This window comes from Cololabis saira, chromosome 15, assembly GCF_033807715.1.
Source record: "Cololabis saira isolate AMF1-May2022 chromosome 15, fColSai1.1, whole genome shotgun sequence".
Classification (NCBI taxonomy): Eukaryota; Metazoa; Chordata; class Actinopteri; order Beloniformes; family Belonidae; genus Cololabis; species Cololabis saira.
The window spans coordinates 42542302-42565135 of record NC_084601.1 but is presented as its reverse complement, the minus strand read 5'-3'; the positions used below and the strand labels follow the sequence as shown (position 1 = coordinate 42565135).

The 22834-nt window shown below is 43.7% G+C and overlaps 1 protein-coding gene across 1 annotated transcript; it reads left to right on the top strand.

The window, feature by feature from the left end:
- The first annotated feature begins 169 nt into the window (after positions 1–169).
- On the top strand, positions 170–15697 carry LOC133460960 (zinc finger protein OZF-like). Its single transcript, XM_061741671.1, has 3 exons — positions 170–208; positions 1615–1713; positions 13842–15697. The coding sequence occupies exons 1-3, from the start codon at positions 170–172 to the stop codon at positions 14865–14867; spliced, it is 1164 nt and encodes a 387-aa protein (XP_061597655.1). The 3' UTR covers positions 14868–15697.
- The last annotated feature ends 7137 nt before the right edge of the window (positions 15698–22834 follow it).

Below are 22834 nucleotides of genomic sequence, written 5' to 3'. Positions count from 1 at the left end.
GAGCAACATTTGCTAATAAAGTTTTTTAAATAAAGGCTCCATAACCCGGAAGTGCTGCCGCCATGATTTCCAACGGAGTCCTATGGAAGCGTCGCCTCTGTTTTATCCACTGCTCTGGTTCAGACCAGAGAAACTCCCGTTACATTGAAGATTGGAACATTCTGGAAGAATGGAGAAGGAGAAGGACCAGGACCAGGACCAGGACCAGGTAAGTTTTTGTTTGAAACCTTTAAAGTTTATTTAGTGAGTCTAACAATGTTGCAAGTGTTGAGCCGCAGCCACGTGTTGAACATGGTAAAGGTGTAACTTCAACTCTGAGGTCTAACATCAACTGTAAGACCACATTGTCTTCCAGTTGACCACATGGCCCGAAACAAAGAAACCGAGACAATGACCCATCTGGTTTCAAACAGAGCACCAGCATCACTCATACGTAGTTTTTGAAAACTTAATCTACACTTATTTTTATGCCATCTTCTTCCTTCAGGATTATTTTGTAACCAAACCATATTCATCACCAAGAGCTAGAGAACTTTTATTTATTTTATTTTTATTTTGTACATGTAAAAAACAACAATTAAAGAGAAAATAAGATAACAAAACAAAGAATTTCATACTTTTAACACTTACTATCTTAATTTACTGTGCAAAAAGCAGTAGGAAGTGTTACATATTTAATTCTATACCCCCATTCACTAATCATTTATTAACATGTATTTATAATAACTAACTAACTATACTATAATTATACTCACACACTTACCTATACATACATACACACAGTTGAGTATTTCTATATATTTGTACACACACGCCCATATAAATATTTATATATATATACTTATTTATACCATACTATCTCTATATTAACTCCATCTGCTCTATATCTACCGGTATGTATGTATGTACATTTTATATATATATATATATATATATATATATATATATATATATATATATATATATATATATATATATAATTCTATGTGTATGTGTGTGTATATATACACATACATACATTTATATATATATATATTATATTCACTCTTATAATTAGCAGCCCATTTCTGTACATAAATATAAACCAGTCTACCCAATAGTGTTATATCAGGCCCCTAAAGGCGCTAAACCCCTTCCTCTTTGTACCTTGTGAAAATCATGTTTTTATATTTGTTTTTAAACTGGTTTAATGCTCACTGGCGTCCGTGCACTCAGTATGCTCTGGCGACTGTTTACCTTTGGAGAATACGCACGTAATAATAAATTAAACTTGTAATGCACTTTACATTCAATGAATCTCAAAGTGCTACACTTAAACTATTAATCATTCATACACATTCTCAACGGTGGTGGTAGCTACGTTTTGTAGCCACAGCTGCCCTGCAGACTGATGGAAGCGTGGCTGCCATACTGCGCCAAACAGCCCCTCCCACCACCACCAACATTCATACACATTTAAACACTGATTGCATTGGCTGACAGGAATTATCGACCCTTCTTTGAAAATTTTACAGTCAATAGAAGAGAGAGGCGGTCTCCAGAATAAATCAGACCAAGCTTTCCGGGGAAGAAAGACGGCCGGCTCCCTCCTGACGTTTCAATTCTGCTTCCCAGGTTTCCAGAGGAGAGTTAGGAGGATTCAACTCCGTGAGGCAAAGCTCCAATCTTGTTGTTGCGGTCTCAGGACCTGAGGCCCGTAACACTGACACCAAGGTAAGGTCCAAGAGACACCGGCCATCAGCAGGCCCACAGAGCCAGGGGGGGCAGGTCTAGAGATGGAGGACATCATCACACTTTTGTTCTTTATCAATTTTGATTTATTTCCATTATCAATGTTAACAAACACATTTAAGACGAATTCCTCAGATCCACGGATCAGGAAAGAAACTGTTAAATAGAAAATAGTAATACCAATAATTAGAGATGCACCGATCAGGATTTTGAAGGTTGATCACCGATCACAGCGTGAAATCCATAAATTTGTCAATATTGTTGTCTCATGTACACAACACTGACATTGTATTATTAGGTATAAAACTTAGGAGATGAGAAAGTATCATGAATTAACTGTTTTATTTCAGGCTGAAGCAATATTTCCCCCTCTAGAGCAGGGGTGTCCAAAGTCGGTCTCGAGGGCCGCAGTCCTGAATGTTTTAGTTGTTTCCTGCATCAACACACCTGATTCTAATTAACGGTCGTCACCACCTCGTCATCAAAATCTGGATAGTTCTGTTGATGACCAAGCTCATTGTATCACGTTTTGATTAAAAAAAAGGGACACATCTAAAACGTGCAGGACACCGGCCCTCGAGGACCGACTTTGGACACCCCTGATCTAGAGACTCTTAGAGACGATTTAGACTCGGCTTACAAAGAGTAAGTGTAGCTTACTAGCTTAAGCTTTCCTGTGGTAATAATTATGTACAACTTGTGCAGCAACACAGACAACAGCAGACATGTCACTCTCTAAAAGTTGAATTTAAAACAGAAAGCTTAAGTTGAATTATTAAGCTTTGTGAAAGTTTTAGCGGTAGCATCCGCCGCATGTGAGGAAACTCTTGTGAGTGAAGCAAAACTCTTGCCACTAGAACTCCACATGTCACTCGTGAAGCGACTGACACGGCTTTGGACTGTAAATAGTCTGGTAAAACTCCGACAGGATTTCATCAGTGAAATGTTTACGACGCGGCAGCGTGCACCGCGGATCCAAGCTAACGTGTTTAAACCCGATGTCTTCTACAACAGAAAGCGGCTGATGAGCAAAGCATATGAATTCATTACCTTACAATGTAGTTCTTTATTTTTCTTGCTGTCGTTTACATGTCTGTGTTACGTTCAGAGGAGTTAGCGGTGTGGCTGCACCTCCTTTTCTTTCTCTGCCTTAGCTGCAGCCAACTTTGACAACTCAATATACTCCTTCGTATGAAAAACTTTGAAATGTCGTATCAGCTTCGTTGTGTTGAAATTCTTTTGTAACATTCCTCCCCGGGGTGTCTTCTCTCCACACACCTTGCAAACTGCAAATTGGTTGTCCTTTTCAGACATTGTAAAACTCCCATACCGGCGAGGCCGACGCCTCCTCAGGACAGCTCGGTCTGAGATAAGATAAGAAATAAGATAATAAATCCTTTAATAGTCCCACAGAGGGGACATTTGCAGATTACGGCAGCAAAGAGGCATCAATAGAAATAGTTATCACACAGTAATAATAACAAACTACAAACAGGAAACTGGTATATACAATAATAATAAGAAGGAGAAGAAAAATAAATAATAAGAAATACTAGTATATAAAGAATAAAAAATAACAGATGAATATTTACAGATGTTATTTACATAATTGCACGTTGTAGAGAATGATATTGCACATTATTTTCCGGTATGTATATCTATTGTCAGGTTGTTATGTTTGTGGTCTACTGTGAGAGGTGCTGGTTGTGTAGTCTCACAGCTGCAGGGAGGAAGGACCTTCTGTAGCTCCTTCACACATTTAGGGTGAAGGAGCCTGTTGCTGAAAGAGCTCTCCAGCGCTCTGAAGGTCCTTCATGGGGTGGGAGTCCTTCTCCATCATGGATGACAGCTTAGCCATCATCCTCCTCTCTCCCACCACCTGTACTATGTCCAGAGAGCAGCCCACGACAGAGCCGGCCCTCTTGATGGTTTTGTCCAGCCTCCTTCTGTCTGCAGCTGTGATGTTGCTGCCCCAGCAGACCAATCCGATATGTGGGAACGCACGCGCAAGCGGCGTTGGTTGTTGTAAACGTCATCAGATCGGCCGCTCTGAACTATTATTTTCTGATCTCCGATCAAAACCGATAGAGCCATTATCGGCCCGATAAAGAGGATAAAACAAATTCATACAAAAATTTCCCCCAGAAAACTTGTGGCCCAGTGGTAGGGTGACTCCGGCGGCGCACCGGCCTGCCCCTAACCTACTGATGGAGCCCTACGTATATGTAACAGATTCATTAATGAAGCAGTAGAATTTAGAAGACATGATTCCATAAAGCCTTGCCTAAATGTTTAAAGTTAAATGGAAATCTAAATACATTACCATAATCATGTATTATTATATAACATGTTTTAACAGCAGCCAAATTAGATTGAGACTGCTTATGTTTATATTTATGTTCATGTTCTGGTTCTCTGGAAAGCGTCTAGAGACAACATCTGTTGTATTAGACGCTATATAAATAAAAATTGAATTGAATTGCTCAAGACACTTGAAATGCTGTTCAACCAATCACATAAATAAAAACAACTGTTTGCACTAAAAAGGACCACTATCTGGTGTAGCCTTATTAGGGCTCTCTCTCTCTCTCTCTCTCTCTCTCTCTCTCTCTCTCTCTCTCTCTCTCTCTCTCTCTCTCTCTCTCTCTCTCTCTCTCTCTCTCTCTCTCTCTCTCTCTCTATCTGAGAAACGCCTCTTTTTCCGGTCAGTTGCCATGACAACGTGACACTCACTGATCAACTGTTTGGACCTGAGTGAAAACTAACGCGAGCTGAAAAATCAAACGACGGATCATTGTCACGTGTGGTGAAAGCATCTTAGCTCACAGAAGCTCTGTGCTAACAGCTACCAGTCATGCTACAGCGGCTGGCTGAGCCTTGTGAAGCCGCAGCTCGGTTCTCATTAACTCGGTGCGGACCTCTCGGTCAGCTGGTGGAGCAGCGGTTTGATGAGCATGACGTCTGTGACTAGTCCCGTTATGCGCGACAATGCTCAACGAAGTTGTGACGTTACCAGGTGATGAAAAAGACATCTGGTCATTTGTTGATGGAGTGCGAAAAATTAATTTAATGAATTTAATAAACAGATCAATAAAACAGCCACCCGTCCCCGCCAAATCTCACACCTACGTTTCTGCGAAAGTTGGCAGCACTGTGTTATCTGGGATTTTAAAACCAAACAACAAATAAACCGTTTGGGATGTAAGAAACAAAAAGACATGCACTCACTTACCACCACATGCTTTCGTATTAGATGTTGATGTCTTGAATGCTGAAAGCTCCGTTCTGCCGGGCAGGCACATTTTACACTGCATTATAATGTTGTTGCCTTTTGTGCGTTTGAACGCGAATAAGTCTTCCAAGTTTGGCCAAGGGTTTTTGTGGTTTTTGTGGCTGGTTTCTGCCCACATTTAATTTTTTCACCATAAATTTTGTACTCAGTAACGTGAGGGGGTTCAAATGTAGCGAAGTAAAATACTTGGGTCAAAATGTACTCGAGTAAAAGTAAAAATTACATATTTCAAAAACTACTTAGAAAATTACAAATTACTCATAAAAAGTACTCAATTACAGTAACGTGAATAAATGTAATTTGTTACTTTCCAACCTTGTGCAAAACACTTGCTCTGAGTCCAGCCATTGACTATCTAAAGGATTTTTTTGACCATTTTACAATATACTGTAGTTTATTGGCTATGAAGTAATACTGGAAATTAGGTAACTCTAAACCTCCACATTCTTTGGATTTTTGCAATGTCTTTAAACTAATACGTGGTGTTTTATTTTTCCACATAAATTTTGATACATATGAGTCTATTGATTTAAACCAGGAAAGAGGGGGTTTGAATGGTATCATTGACAAAAAATAATTTACTTTTGGTAAAACCATCATTTTAATGGTGGCAATTCTACCCATGAGTGAAATGGGAAGAGAGCTCCATCTGGAAAGATCATCTTCTATTTTCTTTATAAGCTGAACATAATTTAATTTTATTAACTCTGACAGCCTAGGGGAGATGTTTATACCTAAATATCTAATGTTCCCTGATTGTAATTGAGTATTGGTTATATTCCTAAAATTGCAGTTAACACACAAAACAGTGGATTTAGACCAATTAATGGAATAATCAGACAGAGATGAAAATCCCTGAGTGCAATTGTCTGTGATAGTGAAGTACGTGAGTTCTGGAGGAAGAGGAGTACGTCATCTGCATAAAGACTTATTTTGTGCTCTAATACTTTGCATTGTATACGTTTTAATATTTTGATTTGTCTAATGGCTGCTGCTAAAGGTTAAATAAATATTGCAAATAGTGAGGGAGAGAGAGGGCAACCCTGTCTAGTGCCTCTTTGCAAGTTAAAACTTGTAGAGATTTGATCATTTGTCCTTACACGTGCCTTCGGCGGTAGCTCGATGGAAGCAAGGGATCTTTGTCCGGTTTTAATAAAAGACTAATATTAGCAGAATTCATATTTAAGGGTAAGCTTTTATTCTCCCTAACATTTAAGATCATTTTATAAAATGTTGGTGCTAATATGCTCCAGAATTCCTTATAGAACTCGGCTGGGAAGCCGTCTGGGCCCGGAGCTTTATTATTGGGCATATGTTGAAGAACTTCATGAAGTTCTCCTATTGAGAGCGGTGAGTCTAAATTCGTAACCTGTTCCTGATGTAACTTCGGCAGATTAATTTCTCCAAGAAACTCATTGATGAATTGGTCAGATGGTTCAATTTGTGACGAGTATAGTTTATAGTAGAAGTCTCTAAAAACTGAATTTATTATACAGGGATCATGTGTAACATCCCCTGACTGGTCCTTAATAGATGTTATGGTTGCTTTTTCTTTGTTTATTTTTAATTGATTGGCTAAATATTTTCCCGATATGTTAGCATGTGTAAAGTTTTCCAGGCGAAGCCTTTGTACTGGTTTTGCGTCAATTATTTTATTTAATTCTATTTTAGTTTTCCTTATTCTATTAAGGATATGTTCATCTGCAGAGGGTCTGGAAGGCCTCCTCTAGCATTTTTATTTCACATTCTAAATCTTTTGTTTTTAAGTTATCTTTCCTTTTCTTATTTGAGGAAAAGGAAATTATTTTGCCTCGCATTACTGCTTTTCCCCCTCCTTGAACCGCCACCTTACCGTGGTGGAGGGGTTTGAGCACCCGAATGATCCTAGGAGCTATGTTGTCCGGGGCTTAATGCCCCTGGTAGGGTCTCCCAAGGCAAACAGGTCCTAGGTGACGGGTCAGACAAAGAGCGGTTCAAAGCCCCTTATGAAGCAAGAAACAACAAGGAAGTGTACGTCGCCCGGACTGGCGTTACCGGGGCCCCACCCTGGAGCCAGGCCTGGGGTCGGGGCTCGCAGGCGAGCGTCTGGTGGCCGGGTCTTGGCCCACGGGACCCGGCCGGGCGCAGCCCGAACGAGCGACGTGGGCCCGCCCTCCCGTAGGCCCACCACCCGCGGGAGGGTTCATAAGGGGAAGGTGCCGTGTGATTTGGGTGGCAGCCGTGGGCGGGGGCCCCGGCGACCCAATCCCCGGACGACGACTCTGGTTTTAGGGACATGGAATGTCGCCTCGCTGGGGGGGAAAGAGCCTGAGCTTGTGCGGGAGGCTGAGAGGTATCGACTAGAGATAGTCGGGCTCACCTCCACGCACAGCCTGGGCACTGGAACCCAACTCCTTGAGAGAGGTTGGACTCTCTTCCACTCTGGAGTTGCCCATGGTGAGAGGTGGCGAGCTGGTGTGGGCTTGCTAATAATAATAATAATAATAATAATAATAATAAATTGTATTTATAGAGCGCATTTTCACCTGAAGAACAAGTCTCAAAGCGCTTACAATAAAGATTAGAAAAAAAGAAAAAATAGAAAATAAAAGAGAAATAAAAATAAAAAATAAAAATAAAATAAAAAAGCTAAATTAGCAAAAAAAAGCACAAGGACATTCTAAAAGACCAGGACATCAGGGATAGGCTTTCTTAAAGAATAACGTTTTTAAGTTTCTTTTAAAACAGTCTGTGGTCTGGGGGGCCCTCAGGTGGTCAGGCAGGGCGTTCCAGAGCCTTGGGGCAACTGCCTGGAATGACCGATCTCCCATTTTTTTTTTTAGCTTTGTTCTGGGGGGGTGGAGGTAGTGTTTGTCAGCTGAGCGGAGGGTTCTTTGGGAGATTTGGGGTGAGATGAGGTCCTTCAGGTAGGCGGGTGCATTTCCATGAACACAGTGGTAGGTGAGCAGGGAGATTTTATATTCAATTCGGTGATGGATGGGAAGCCAGTGGAGGGAACGGAGGATGGGTGTGATGTGTTCATGTTTTCGCACCCTCATCAGGATCCTGGCAGCGCTGTTTTGAATAAGCTGGAGCTTTTGAAGGCTCTTGCCAGGAATCCCGATGAGGAGTGCATTGCAGTAGTCGAGCCTGGAGGAGACAAAGGCGTGGACCAATTTTTCTGCGTCTTGAAGAGTCAGAAATGGGCGTAGCTTGGCGAGGTTTCGTAGATGGTAAAAGGAGGTTTTGCAGAGGTGTTTGATGTGGGATTCAAATGCCAGATGGGGGTCGAACTTGACACCCAGATTGGTGACTGTTTTGGAAAGTGGGATGGTTTGGCCAGAGAAGGAGATGCTGGTTATGGATGATGAGAGTAGCTGGTGGGGAGTACCGATGAGAATTGCTTCAGTTTTAGAGCTATTTAGCTGTAGATAGTTGTGGTTCATCCACGCCTTTATCTCCTCCAGGCAGATGGAGAGTGCAGATGGTGAGGGTGTAGTTTCAGAGGAGGTGGAACCAGTTTTAACGTACAGTTGTGTGTCATCGGCATAACAATGAAATGAGAGTCCGTGCTTCCTAATGATGTGACCAAGAGGAAGGATGTAGAGGATAAAAAGGGTTGGACCGAGCACCGATTGCTAATAGCTCCCCAGCTCAGCCGCCATGTGTTGGAGTTCTCCCCACTTAACGAGAGGGTCGCTTCCCTGCGCCTTCGGGTCGGGGATAGGTCTCTCACTGTCGTTTCGGCCTACGGGCCAAACGGCAGTGCAGAGTACCCGGCCTTCCTGGAGGCCCTGGGAGGGGTACTGGAAAGTGCCCCAACTGGGGACTCCATCGTTCTGTTGGGGGACTTCAACGCTCACGTGGGCAGCGACAGTGTTACCTGGAGAGGTGTGATTGGGAGGAACGGCCTCCCCGATCTGAACCCGAGTGGTGTTTTGTTGTTGGACTTCGGTGCTAGCCACAGTCTGTCCATCACGAACACCATGTTCGAGCATAAGGGTGTCCATCAGTGCACGTGGCACCAGGACACCCTAGGCCGGAGGTCAATGATCGACTTTGTCGTCGTGTCATCTGACCTCCGGCCGTATGTCTTGGACACTCGGGTGAAGAGAGGGGCTGAGCTGTCAACTGATCACCACCTGGTGGTGAGTTGGATCCGCTGGCAGGGGAGGAAGCTGGTCAGACCTGGAAGACCCAAGCGTATCGTGAGGGTATGCTGGGAACGTCTGGCAGATTCCCCTGTCAGGGAGGTCTTCAACTCCCACCTCCGGGAGAGCTTTGACCGGATTCCGAGGGAGGCCGGAGACATTGAGTCCGAATGGACCATGTTCTCCACTTCCATTGTTTACGCGGCCGTCCGGAGCTGCGGCCGTAAGGTCTCCGGCGCCTGTTGCGGCGGCAATCCCCGAACCCGGTGGTGGACACCGGAAGTAAGGGATGCCGTCAAGCTGAAGAAGGAGTCCTACCGAGCCTGGCTAGCTCGGCGGACTCCCGAGGCAGCTGACGGGTACCGGCAGGCCAAGCGGACTGCGGCCCGGGTGGTCGCGGAAGCAAAAACTCGGGTCTGGGAAAAGTTCGGGGAGGCCATGGAGGAGGACTACCGGTCGGCCTCGAGGAAATTCTGGATAAACCATCCGGCGCCTCAGGAGGGGGAAGAAGTGCTCCGCCAACACTGTTTACAGTGGAGGAGGGGAGCTGTTGACCTCGACTGGGGACATCGTCGGGCGGTGGAAGGAATACTTCGAGGATCTCCTCAATCCCACTGACACGCCTTCTGTCGAGGAAGCAGAGGCTGAGGATTCAGAGGTTGACTCATTCATCACCCAAGCTGAAGTCACTGAGGTAGTTCGGAAGCTCCTCAGTGGCAAGGCACCGGGGGTGGATGAGATCCGCCCTGAGTACCTCAAGTCTCTGGATGTTGCGGGGCTGTCGTGGCTGACACGCCTCTGCAGCATCGCATGGCAGTCGGGGACAGTGCCTCTGGACTGGCAGACCGGGGTGGTGGTCCCTCTCTTCAAAAAGGGGGACCGGAGGGTGTGTTCCAACTACCGGGGAATCACACTCCTCAGCCTCCCGGGGAAAGTCTATTCCAGGGTGCTGGAGAGGAGAATTCGGCCGATAGTCGAACCTCGGATTCAAGAGGAACAATGCGGTTTTCGCCCTGGCCGTGGAACGCTGGACCAGCTCTACACCCTCCGCAGGGTGCTCGAGGGCGCATGGGAGTTTGCCCAACCAGTCCACATGTGTTTTGTGGACTTGGAGAAGGCTTTCGACCGTGTCCCACGTGGCATCCTGTGGGGGGTGCTCAGAGAGTATGGGGTCGGAGGCCCTCTGCTGAGGGCTGTACGGTCCCTGTATGACCGGAGCAGGAGCTTGGTTCGCATTGCCGGCAGTAAGTCAGACCTGTTCCCGGTGCGTGTTGGACTCCGGCAGGGCTGCCCTTTGTCACCGGTTCTGTTCATTATTTTTATGGACAGAATTTCTAGGCGCAGCCAAGTGCCGGAGGGGGTACGGTTCGGGAGCCACTTGATTTCATCTCTGCTTTTTGCAGATGATGTCGTCTTGTTGGCTCCCTCGAGCCAGGACCTTCAGCATGCACTGGGGCGGTTTGCAGCCGAGTGTGAAGCAGCTGGGATGAGAATCAGCACCTCTAAGTCTGAGGCTATGGTTCTCGACCGGAAAAAGGTGGCTTGCACCCTCTAGGTTGGGGGAGAGTTCCTGCCTCAGGTGGAGGAGTTCAAGTATCTTGGGGTCTTGTTCACGAGTGAGGGGAGAACGGAGCGCGAGATCGACAGGCGGATTGGTGCGGCGGCCGCAGTAATGCGGTCATTGTATCGGTCCGTCGTGGTGAAGAGGGAGCTGAGCCGAAAGGCAAAGCTCTCGGTTTACCGGTCGATCTACGTTCCCACCCTCACCTATGGTCATGAACTCTGGGTCATGACCGAAAGAACGGGATCCCGGATACAAGCGGCCGAAATGAGTTTCCTCCGCAGGGTGGCGGGGCGCTCCCTTAGAGATAGGGTGAGGAGCTCTGTCACCCGGGAGGAGCTATACATTAGAAATACATAAATTCAGGCTTTGAATTGGCAAGACTAATATTAAATATCTACCCTCTGAGTCAATGTACAGTAAAATTTACTCTCGTATTAATGAGAATCGCTACCCCTCTTTGTCTGGAGTTGTAACAGGCTGAGAAAACATACGGAAACAGTGCCGTGGCCAATATATCTGCTGAAGCTTTAACTACAGTAGGTGGGTTTCTTGTAGTAGGACAATGTCTGCCTGCAGGGTTTGTATCTGATTTAGAAGTTTTAATCTCTTTGATCTGTTCCCGGCTCCATTTACATTCCAAGTGACAAACTTTAATTTATCCATAATCCAATCATTGAAAGTAACATTATATGTAAATGGTAATGTTGCATGAGGAACTCTTGCATATGTGTGTGCCATGTTATTCTAAATGTATAATATGTGTAGTTGTACCAATTTACCAAACAGAAAGTGCAGCAGAGTCAGACATAGAGGGAAAGAAGAGAAAAGGGAACATTTATAAAAGGAATGGGGAAATTGGGGTGAGGTGGGGGGGGGGCGGATAATTCTAATCATAATAAAAAAAAATAGAGAAGAAAAGGAAAGAAAAAAGAAACGATCACCAATGTGTGCCTATGACTTACTGAGACTAGCAGAGCAAGAATTATTAATACAATAATATGTGCCGAAAGTGTTTATGAAGCTATATCTAATCTAATCACCAAGTGTTTATGAAGCTATATCTAATCTAATCACCAAGTGTTTATGAAGCTATATCTAATTTAATCACCATTTAGTGAGAAAGAAAGAGAAAAGAAGAAAGTAAATTTGGACTCATCTTTTAGCAGAGCCAGGGAGTGATGTTGGGGTCGCGGTACATTTGTCCGTTCACTTACAGCTTGTCCACGGTGATGACAGCACGAGCTCCCTCCGTAATGAGCTTCTTCCGGATCGGGAAGAGGACTCGGCGACAGTCCAGGATCTCCCGGGGGAACTGGTATTTCACGGAGAACGGCAGTCCGCGTAGCTGGGGTCCACGGCTTCTCACCTGTTCCTTCTGCTTATAGTGTTCAAATTTGGCAACAATGGGTCTAGGTCTCTGGGCTTCCGATCTTCTTCCTCCTAGGCGATGGACGCGGTGAAACGTGATGGAGTTCACCTGATCTTCTGGAAGTTTCAAGTGGGTTCGGGTGAAATCCTGGACGGTTGGTTCAGGATCTTCATCAGACTTCTCCGGAATGCCAGCAAACACTAGGTTGTCCCTCATGCAGGACTCAAAGCTATTCATCCGGGCGTCGATGGACAGCAGGGCGCCTGTGGTGGTGTTACCTGGGGGTGATATGGCTCCAGATGATTTGTCATCTCGGGATCTCTTGGACGATGATGCGTTCAGGGTAGCTCCGTCTTTTTTACGCATGACAATCCTATTATAATTTTCTTCCATATACTCCTCCAGAGAATCTTAGGTCTCTACCTGATCCAGATTATTTATACGTATATAACCTCTCTGTCAAATAAGTTTTCGCTAATGTATTCTTGCTATTTGTTTGATAACCGGAATGTATTTTTCAGCTCGACATTGAATGCTGCTGTCTCGTGCTCCTCGTGCTCCTACCACATCTCGCAAGAACTCAGCCTCCTCGCGAGAACTCAGCCTCCTCCGACAACTCAGCCACCGCTTCTAAACAATGGCGGAAGCTCCGGCTGGCGGAGATAGTTGAGGGCGTGGTTTCACGCAGTGGAGGCCGACCTATGGAAATCAATCCTGTCGTTACGTAACGACAGGAGCAGAATCTGAACGGCTCGTAAAAGTCACATGACACTGGAAGGATCCTCCGGGCGTGGTGAACGGACACTGCAGAATTTGGTTTATTTACTCCTCCTCTGTGTTGGCAGGGTGAAGGGAGACCACTTTATATATGTTAATAAAGGAAAAACGTGTTTTTCATAATAGGTCCCATTTAAATCATATCAGTTATGAGATAATGTCTGCCTCCACTAAACATCATTCGGCAGAACTGCATTCTCTCTGGTCCCCGATTATAGGCTTCGTTGCCTAGTGGGGGCGGGTGGATGGTGATACATATATAAATATCTCAGCTGTTTCTCATCATCATTTGCTGCATCGGAGGGACTTGGAGCTCTCCAGTCTCCCGGTGGCTCTGGTTGAACGGCTCGACAAACCATCTCCGATCGTGCTGTTTTCTTTACCGAGATCACAAGAAAAGCAGAGCAGTGATCTCCTCTCCATCCCTTGTTGCTGTCGTGTTTATTTATCTTTACTCCACCAACTCTAAATATTGAATCACTTTTCTAAGCCAACGGCGCGACGCAGCTCAAACAGCAGGTGCTCCGCCCCTTTAATCTGATTGGTTTACGAGTAAATCGTCCCCCACATGGGGTGCGCTCTTATGATTGGCTGAAACAAAGGAAGATATGTGATTTGTTGCAGATCCTTCCGTGTTTAAAAAAACTGATTTGTGACATCAGGGGAGTCTCAAAAGTCACACGCAAATCCAGCGTAGCCTACGGACAAAAAAAAGTTTGCAAATCAGGTTATATTTGTGTGTGCATCAAAAATACATGTGTGTATCTTGTCCTACGCACGTGTGAATTGTTCTGTGAATTTGTGAATCGGTCTTTGAATTTGTGAATCTTGTCCTGTGCATTTGTGGATCGGCGTGTGCATTTGTGAATCTTGTCCTGTGCATTTGTGAATTATGAGACTCTTCTAGCTCCATACTTGAAACTGAAAAGGCTTTTGATAATGCAGCCAAGCTAATGTAAGTCATCTTCTCTGTTACAGAATCATAAAGGAAGATCCAAAAGACACTGCTGTGATGATTGCGAACAAGTCTTTACCACTTCATCAAACCTGAAGATCCATAAGAAAACTCACACTGGTGATAAACCATACAGCTGTGATCAGTGTGGAGCGGCTTTTACCCATAAAAGTCACCTAACGAGACACCGACGTATTCACACTGGAGACAAGCCTTACAGGTGTGATCAGTGTGGAGCGGATTTTATCCGGCAAGGTGATTTGACGAGTCACCAACGTATTCACACTGGAGACGAGCCTTACAGGTGTGATCAGTGTGGAGCAGCTTTTGCCGAGCAAGGTGCTCTAACAAGACACCAACGTATTCACACGGGAGACAAGCCTTACAGATGTGATCAGTGTGGAACGGCTTTTGCCCAGCAAGGTAATCTAAAGCGACACCAACGTATTCACACTGGAGACAAGCCTTACAGATGTGATCAGTGTGGGGCAGCTTTTGCCCAGCAAGGTCATTTGTCGAGTCACCAACGTATTCACACTGGAGACAAGCCTTACAGGTGTGATCAGTGTGGAACGGCTTTTGCCCGTCAAGATGCTCTAACGAGTCACCAACGTATTCACACTGGGGAAAAGCCTTACAGGTGTGATCAGTGTGGAGCGGCTTTTGCCCACCAAGGTCATTTGACGAGACACCAACGTATTCACACTGGAGACAAGCCTTACAGATGCGATCAGTGTGGAGTTGCTTTTGCCCATCAAGGTGCTCTAACGACTCACCAACGTATTCACACTGGAGACAAGCCTTACAGGTGTGATCAGTGTGGAGCGGCTTTTGCCCAACGAGGTTCGCTAACGAAACACCGACGGATTCACACTGGAGACAAGCCTTACAGATGCGATCATTGTGGAAAGGCTTTTGCTGAGCAAGGTAATTTGACAAAACATCAACATATTCACACTGGAGACAAGCCTTACAGGTGTGATCAGTGTGGAGCGGCTTTTGCTTGGCAAGGTGCTCTAACGAGTCATCAACGTATTCACACTGAATAAAAAGTGTACATTTGTGATCAGTGCTGATATCATTTATTTTGAGAGTTCAGTTAAAAGGCACCAATTTAGTTTAGTTCATTTAGTTTGAAAGAAATAATTCTGGTGGTTCGATTGTGGGAAAGATTTTGAATATTTTTTTTTTTTTAAAAGCAGCAGATTCTTACAGCTATTAGAGCTGTTCAGTTATAACCAGATTTAGAAAATGAAATACAAGAACTCAATTCAAATGTCTTTATTTTGAACATGATGGTAGTGTAACTAACAGACATCCTCGAACATAGTTGAACAATGAATGAAAGAGATTTTTTTTTGAAGCAACAGCAGTTTTGACATGTTCAAGAAGAAGAAGAAGTAAAAAAAACTTCTCCTACCCCTTGAACTCAATACCATGTTTTCACATAGACCCTTGTTATTATATGTTAAAAATCTTGATGTATTGAGAAGTTACACAAATTAATATTAACAATTTTACACGGTGTAAACATATTGTGGTATACATGACTATAAATTTGCGGATACCTGGGTGATTATTGCTATTTGCAGTTGCATGTCCCTCTATATAAACACTATTTACCCTGTATTCATCTATACATAAAAGCATTTTTTTTTATTAACATACAGTACTAACAGTGACGTGTGTGTGTGTGTGTGTGTGTGTGTGTGTGTGTGTGTGTGTGTGTGTGTGTGTGTGTGTGTGTGTGTGTGTGTGTGTGTGTGTGTGTGTGTGTGTGTGTGTGTGTGTGTGTGTGTGTGTGTGTGTGTGTGTGTGTGTGTGTGTGTGTGTGTGTGTGTGTGTGTGTGTGTGTGTGTGTGTGTGTGTGTGTGTAGAATGAGGAAGTCAGCCGTCCTGATCGGCCAGCACAATACAAATGATGAGAAATATTTGTTGGGCCACAGTCCGATATGAACTATGGATTGTGTGATTATATGAACAGTTGAGGCCTTGGGTCAGCTTTGAGGCCCAGTTCTGGGGCCTCAGGCTGAGACCAGCCTCGAGTTTATGATACCTGACCGCATGGTTTGGAACAAAGGAAACCCCATGGACGCAAAGCTCAACCAGGATTTACATCGAAGGCCCTGCAGTGATAAGGAACAGCCCCTGATTGGACACAGACCCCAAGCCACAGGGGGGGGCAGAGTCGGCGGCAGAACAGATCTAATTGGGGGGCACGTAATAACCAGCGGGGGGGCACAAACTGCCATTCAAGAACGCAATATGATGTAAATGCTTAAAAGGAACCCTGGCTATTGAGACATGTAGTCCCTAATTAGCCACAATTGTTCTCTTATACTAAAATATGTTGTTAGAAACACATAAAATAATCTAATTGCTTTAAAAATCTACAATGTTTATCACATATTTTGACCTGCGGGAGGCGCCATGTTTTACCTGCGCAATGCATTCTGGGGGCGATGACGTAGAGCGGTGGCTCTGGGAAGATAAGCCGCGTTAGTTTAACTGGGACAGGTATCCAAAACATAGATGAGCAGCATCTCCCGGCCGTGGAGGCTGACGAGGGAGCCCATAAGACGTCTCGGTTCAGGCAAACTGGATCAAAGTTCTGTGATGCACGGGAGATCTGCAAAGACGCCGGTGGGCAATATGCACGTTTGGGTGGGCATAGCCCACCCCTGCCACCCCCCTAAAACCGGCTTTGGTGCTGGGTGATGACAGACCAGAGGCTGAGGGGACTGGCCCGGGACTTTGACGAAACGGGAGGCGCAGACTTCGCTTCAAATAGGCAAGAACATCTTTATTTAATTTAATGACGCCAGATCTGGCTGGGGTTTTTATTGTAGCATCGGTTATCTGCTAGTTGAAACGTGTGGTCTGTTAGTCTATCTGAGTTTTATGGTGTTTTTGTACTTCATGCTGTATGGTGCAGCACTTTCTTTTTTATTTTTTATTTTTGTAGGTGCGCCTTCACCTTAATGTTTAGCTGTGTTTTCATCTGTGTTTCTGGTGCGCCGTCACCTGTTTAGCTGTGTTTTGATCTGTTTCTGGGTGTCAGAACAGTGTACGGGGGTTAGCAGGAGCCACCGTCTGACGTCACTACCCAGAATGTAAACAACAATGGCGACCTACGAGTTAAATTATATTTTCAAATTTTATAAAAACGAAGACATCAACAAGGTTTTTTATATCACATTGTTATAATTGATACCAACACTTATCTTTTAAGACCTACATGTCTTAATAGCCAGGGTTCCTTTTAATATGAGTTTACCATAAAAGATCACAGCAAACCAGTTTCAATTACACAACATACTGCAAAATCTCTTAATACACACACACACACAAGAGTATTGTGCACCCAAACTGCAAAAAAACAACACACACACACACAGGTAATCTGAAGTTTTGTGTTCATGTTTAGTTAGTTATTTTTGGGTAGTTTAGCCATCAGAATTTATCCGAAGTGTTGTATTACCATCTTCTTGACACTTGTGAAAATAAATTCTGATTAATTTGAATGAGAAAAGTTGTTTGTGCTTATTTTACGCATATTTGTCACAACTGCTGATTGCAAAGGCCTGTGTTTGAACTCCTCCCCTCACTATTATTCTGAAGAATAATCTACCTTGAGACTGATTTTTGCTGTTTAGTTATTTTCCTGATTACATCAGTCATTTTGATAATTCAATTTGATAATCTACTTTATAATTATTAATGATTGTCCTTCGACAATCATTAATGACTCTTTGATAACTGAACCAGCACCTCCCCTGTGGCAAAACATCAATTATATTAGAAATAAATGTACGGCTTGATATAAGTTGTCCTGTTGTGGTAAAATGAAAAATCATCCACCACAGAGATGTCATGGGTATGAAAAAAAAACATTGAGAAAAAACAATTTTTCCCTTTTTTATATAGTTTCTTTTTTGACAGTTATGGAACTGCAACAAAATTAATTTCTGCATGCGACCCAATGCAAGAAAGAGATGGTCGGCCTTCCTGTCCTGAGCACCAAGTAGAGGACTGGAGTGGTTTTCCAAGTCCAAATAATAACACTGTAAAGTCTCACGTTTCCACCAAGTTTCAAACGGGACGTTTCAGGTGTTAGGCTAACGTGATAACCGCTACACTACAGAAACTGACATGCTTTGACCTGCAATGTCGGGGGGCATATGAAAAAAAATCCTGTAAAACATTCTGCTACAAGTCTTGACAGCAAGATGGATACTGCAGGTTTTCTCCTGGCTGCTCTGAAAGACTCATTCTGCGAGAAATATTTTATGTCTTCCTTTTCTTCGAGTCTTTGCACATTGACTTTGAAGTTATCTTCATATGAATCATATTAGAAATAAATGTATGGCTTTATATAAGTTGTCCTGTTGTGGTACAATAAAAAATCATCCACCACAGAGATGTCATGGGTGTGAAAAACGATTGAGAAAAAACTTACTAAACTACGGACACTGCCATGCACTAAAATCGGCGGGCCAAGAGACTCTGATTGCTAAAATGCCCACAGCAAGATGGATACTGCAGGTTTTCTCCTGCATGCTCTGAGAGGCTCATGCTGAGGGACATATTGTATGTCTTGCTTTTCTCTGAACTACAGAAACTGACATTCTTTGAAATCAGTGTGCAAAATTTTAAATTCCATGCAAATAATCTCTGGTTGCGACATTTTTCCGACAGCAAGATGGATATTGCAGGTTTTCGACTGCCTGCTTTGAAAGACTCATGTTGCGGGACATACCGTGGGGCAAAAAAGTATTTAGTCAACCACCAATTGTGCAAGTTCTCCCACTTAAAAAGATGAGAGAGGCCTTCGACTATGAGACACAGAATGGGGGGAAAGAATCCAAGAAATCACATTGTAGGATTTTTACTGAATGAATTGATAAATCCCTGGGTAAAACAAATTGGTCACCTACAAACAAGCAAGATTTGCCTTTTGCCTTTAACAGAACTATAGTGGCTGATAATGACCCCAATTGATCAATCAACCGGCAGGCTAAGCATGGGAGATACTAAAACTGTCCGACGCGCACATTAATATAATAATCCACTGTCCAAACAATAAACTCAAGTTTAAAAGGGGTTTACTATTTCAGTGCATCAATTATCACAATACAATCAAATACTTGTAATAAATATGTGCAAAATAGCTTGAACAATGAGCCAATGATGAGTGTGAGTTGTTATCAAAATACGTAGTGCGGTCAACAAAGTATGCTCTCTCCCAGCTCACCCCACCTCCATAATCCAGCCAGCCTGCAGACGCGAGCGGAAGAGAAGCCTTATTTATAGACGCCTAAAGACCACCCACAGAGACACTCCTACGACAAGGAGCCACTGAGGTGCCTTCATTCATTAAACCCATCACCCAATCCAGTGCTCAATACTAATAGATTCGGCTCCTACAAGAACTGTAACTTCTTCTTTAAGAGGCTCTTCTGTCCTCCACTCGTTACATGTATTAATGGCACCTGTTTTAACTGGTTATCAGTATAAAAGACACCTGTCCACAACCTCAAACAATCACACTCCAAACTCCACTATGGCCAAGACCAAAGAGCTGTCAAAGGACGTGAGAAACTAAATTGTAGACCTGCAGCAGGCTGGGAAGACTGAATCTGCAATAGGGAAGCAGCTTGGTGTGAAGAAATCAATTGTGGGAGGAATTATTCAAAAATGGAAGACATACAAGCATGCGCGGGTTAATGCACAGGCTTCCCTAGGCTGCAGCCTAGGGGCCCCACGTGTGGAGGGGCCCCGATTGGTCAGACTATTTTTAGAAATGTTAAATACACTGCAATGAAAAAGTGACTTCTATCGGTCCGTGGGGTGATAAACAAGTAAAAAAAGCACTGATTGGGAAAACATGGGTCACTTCTATACAATCAGCTCATTGATTGGATTTGCCGTTCTTCCGTCACAATACTGTCGCCTGTCAATCATACAGCGGAAAAATGTCGAACAAGAAAGTCAGTGGCGCTCAGAAACGGAAAGTGACAAGGAACAAGGAATTATTAATGAAAATTCCAAAGCTGACGGGGTATTTTAAGTCTGGTGGTTGTCAGGGTCAAGATGTGGAGGGAGATGACGCTGACCACGACCACCGCGCCTCGTCTTCGTTGGAATGTCCGACAGTCTCCTAGTCTAAGACCGAGGCGTCGAGAGCAGAGTCGGCAGACTCAGCGGGTTGTGCTTCTGGTGTCCCGGGAGTTAGCCACGATGTGCTAGCCTCCACTAATCCCTCTGCGAGTGTTTCACCTGTTGCTGCAGAGAGTGCAAAATACGGCAGCAATCCTGCCGCTACCTGGAGCTCGGATCCTGCGTGCTGGGAGACAATTGATGAAGGTATGAGGAAATACTGATTTAAAATGGGGCCTGAAACCTGTCAGAATAAAGATGCAGATGTGGCTGTATCTGAAAGACAACACAAACACCAAAAAAGATACTTTTCTAAAACGTTGTTTAAAAGGAAACTGGCAAATGGCGAAAGTGTGGAAAGAGAATGGTTGCTGTATTCCCCCTCAAAAGGATCTGTATTTTGTTTCGCATGCAAATTATTCGGTGACAGTGATTTTCAGTCAGCTTTCACGACTGGCTACAGTGACGGGAAGAACGCAACCACACGCCTCGCTGAACATGAAGGATCGAAGAGCCAAAAAAAGGCCATGGTAGCCTATGTTACACGCTGTGCTGATGCTGAATGCATTGATACTGAACTAAAGAAACAATTTGACAGTGAATGTGAATACTGGACGGAAGTTTTAAAGACGGTGGTTGTGGTGGTTAAGTTTTTGGCGGAGCGAGTACTACCATTCAGAGGACACAGTGAAATTTTTGGACAAGCTGATAACGGGAATTTGGGAGTTCTGGAAACCATCGCTGAGTTTGACCCATTTCTGAAAGCCCATATTGAAAAATATGGCAATGCTGGTAAGGGAACACCTTCCTATTTGTCTTCAACAACATGTTTGGAGTTTATTGAGCTGATGGGGGAGTGGGTCCTTGCAGACAAACCAGGCAAATAAAAGTGGCAAAGTTCTTTTCAATAAGTGTCTATTCCACGCCAGATGTGACCCACATTGATCAGCTGACATTCATCATGAGATATGTGTCACCCGATGGCAGGATTGAGGAGCGTTTTGTTAAGTTTCTACCTATTCAAAGTCACTCAGGAGAGTCACTTTGCCGGTCTGTTATTGGTGTTTTGCAGGACATGGGTATTGATATAAATAACTGCAGAGGCCAATGCTACGATAATGACGCCAACATGTCCGGCACTTTCAGTGGCCTTCAATCACGCATTAAACAGATTAACCCTTTGGCTGAATGGGTACCGTGCGCTGCACACACACTTAATTTAGTCGGGGTTAACAGTGTGAACTGCTGTCTTGAGAGGGAGGAATTTTTTTACTTCGTACAGACACTTTTTAATTTTTCCTCCAAATCCACATCCCGTTGGCAGGTTATTACAGCGGGTTCACAGCCCAATGATAACCACAGAATAGAAACTTTAAAAAGTCTGTCTGACACGAGATGGTCAGCACACGCACAAGCGACAAAAGCACTGCACCAGAACTATGCGAGGATCCAAGAGTCCTTGTTGATGTTAAGTGATGACTCCAGCCAAAATCTTACAACTCGAAATGAAGCAAGGGCATTGTACATTGTATCGTCTGGTGTAAAATATAATAAAGAAACGTCTCGTAATGTGCAGCGTTGTACAGTGATATAAACATTGTATATAAATATAGTCAGATAAAAATCACATTACCGTTCCCGCTGTATGTTTAACCCATGGATGTAAACACTGTGGTTCAGTCAGCAGCTCCACCTGCAGGTTTGGAGCACTTCTGGTTGTACCGGTTATGAAGCATTTTTCTTTTGAAGATGGTTTCTTGTTTTGTGCTTTGCATTGTTTCTCTATTTGCAGCAGCGTTTGATGATGCTGCATTTGTCTTTGTTTTTTGCAGCACGTTTTTTCATTTGCACCACGTTCCTCTTTTTGTACCTCGTTTTGAGTTTGTGAATTTGAATCGTTTCTGTACTTTTGTACTTTTTACATTTGGAAAAAAAATAAGAACATTTTGAAAAAGTGCATTAAGGCCATTTTGAAACTATTACAGCTGGTCAAAAACAACATTTAGGCAAGAAACTGTGAGGTAGGCACCTGTGTCAATGCAAGCTAGACTTGCAGTTTTCTTCTTAAATAGTCCTGTGAGGTAGGCTTGTGTTCTCACGTCTTATTGTAGCTCCAGTGGAAGTCTGTGTAAGTGTGAACGGTCCTGATTAAAATCTTGTGGATCCAGGAGAGATGACCGTCAGTTTTTTAGCCGCTGTTCCTTCTGCAGCATAATTCCAGTGTTGCCACTGTCAAACAATAACAAACAAATACGATAGAATCAGGACAAGATCAAGATCATGTACAATATACCAGCCAAGCTAATGTTTATAAAGCTAATAATACCAGTTCTCTTGCAGCTTAATGTGGCAATGCCAGACTGTTAAAACAACCCATGGACAGAGAGCAAGATTAAAGAGAACTCACAGTTCTATGAAGTCCCATCCAAAATCAAGGAGTTTCTTCAGTGGAGACGTGTGTGTTGACTGCAGAAAACTTCTTGTGGACGATCACACCTTTCTTCTTGGAGACAACCTTGCCCCTTTTGGCCTTTGTCCCTCTCTCTGGATTTATACCAATGAAGCGCCTGAAATCTAAATAGTCTAAGATCAGAGTGGGGTTGCAATGATATACTGTTTTGTGTACATTCAATTAAATTCAATCAATTGTTTTTTTTTGTCTTCTTCATTGCACAAATAGAGTGGACCCGAATGACAAAGTGACATCATACGGAATTATAATAAAACCTTAGTCCAATAAAACACCCAGTGTGTGTGTGTTGTGGCTTCAAATGTACCAATACCATTTTATGCTAAAAAATACAAACACATTAATTTAGTTGTAACAATATAGTGATGACAAGGAATGATGGGGTTC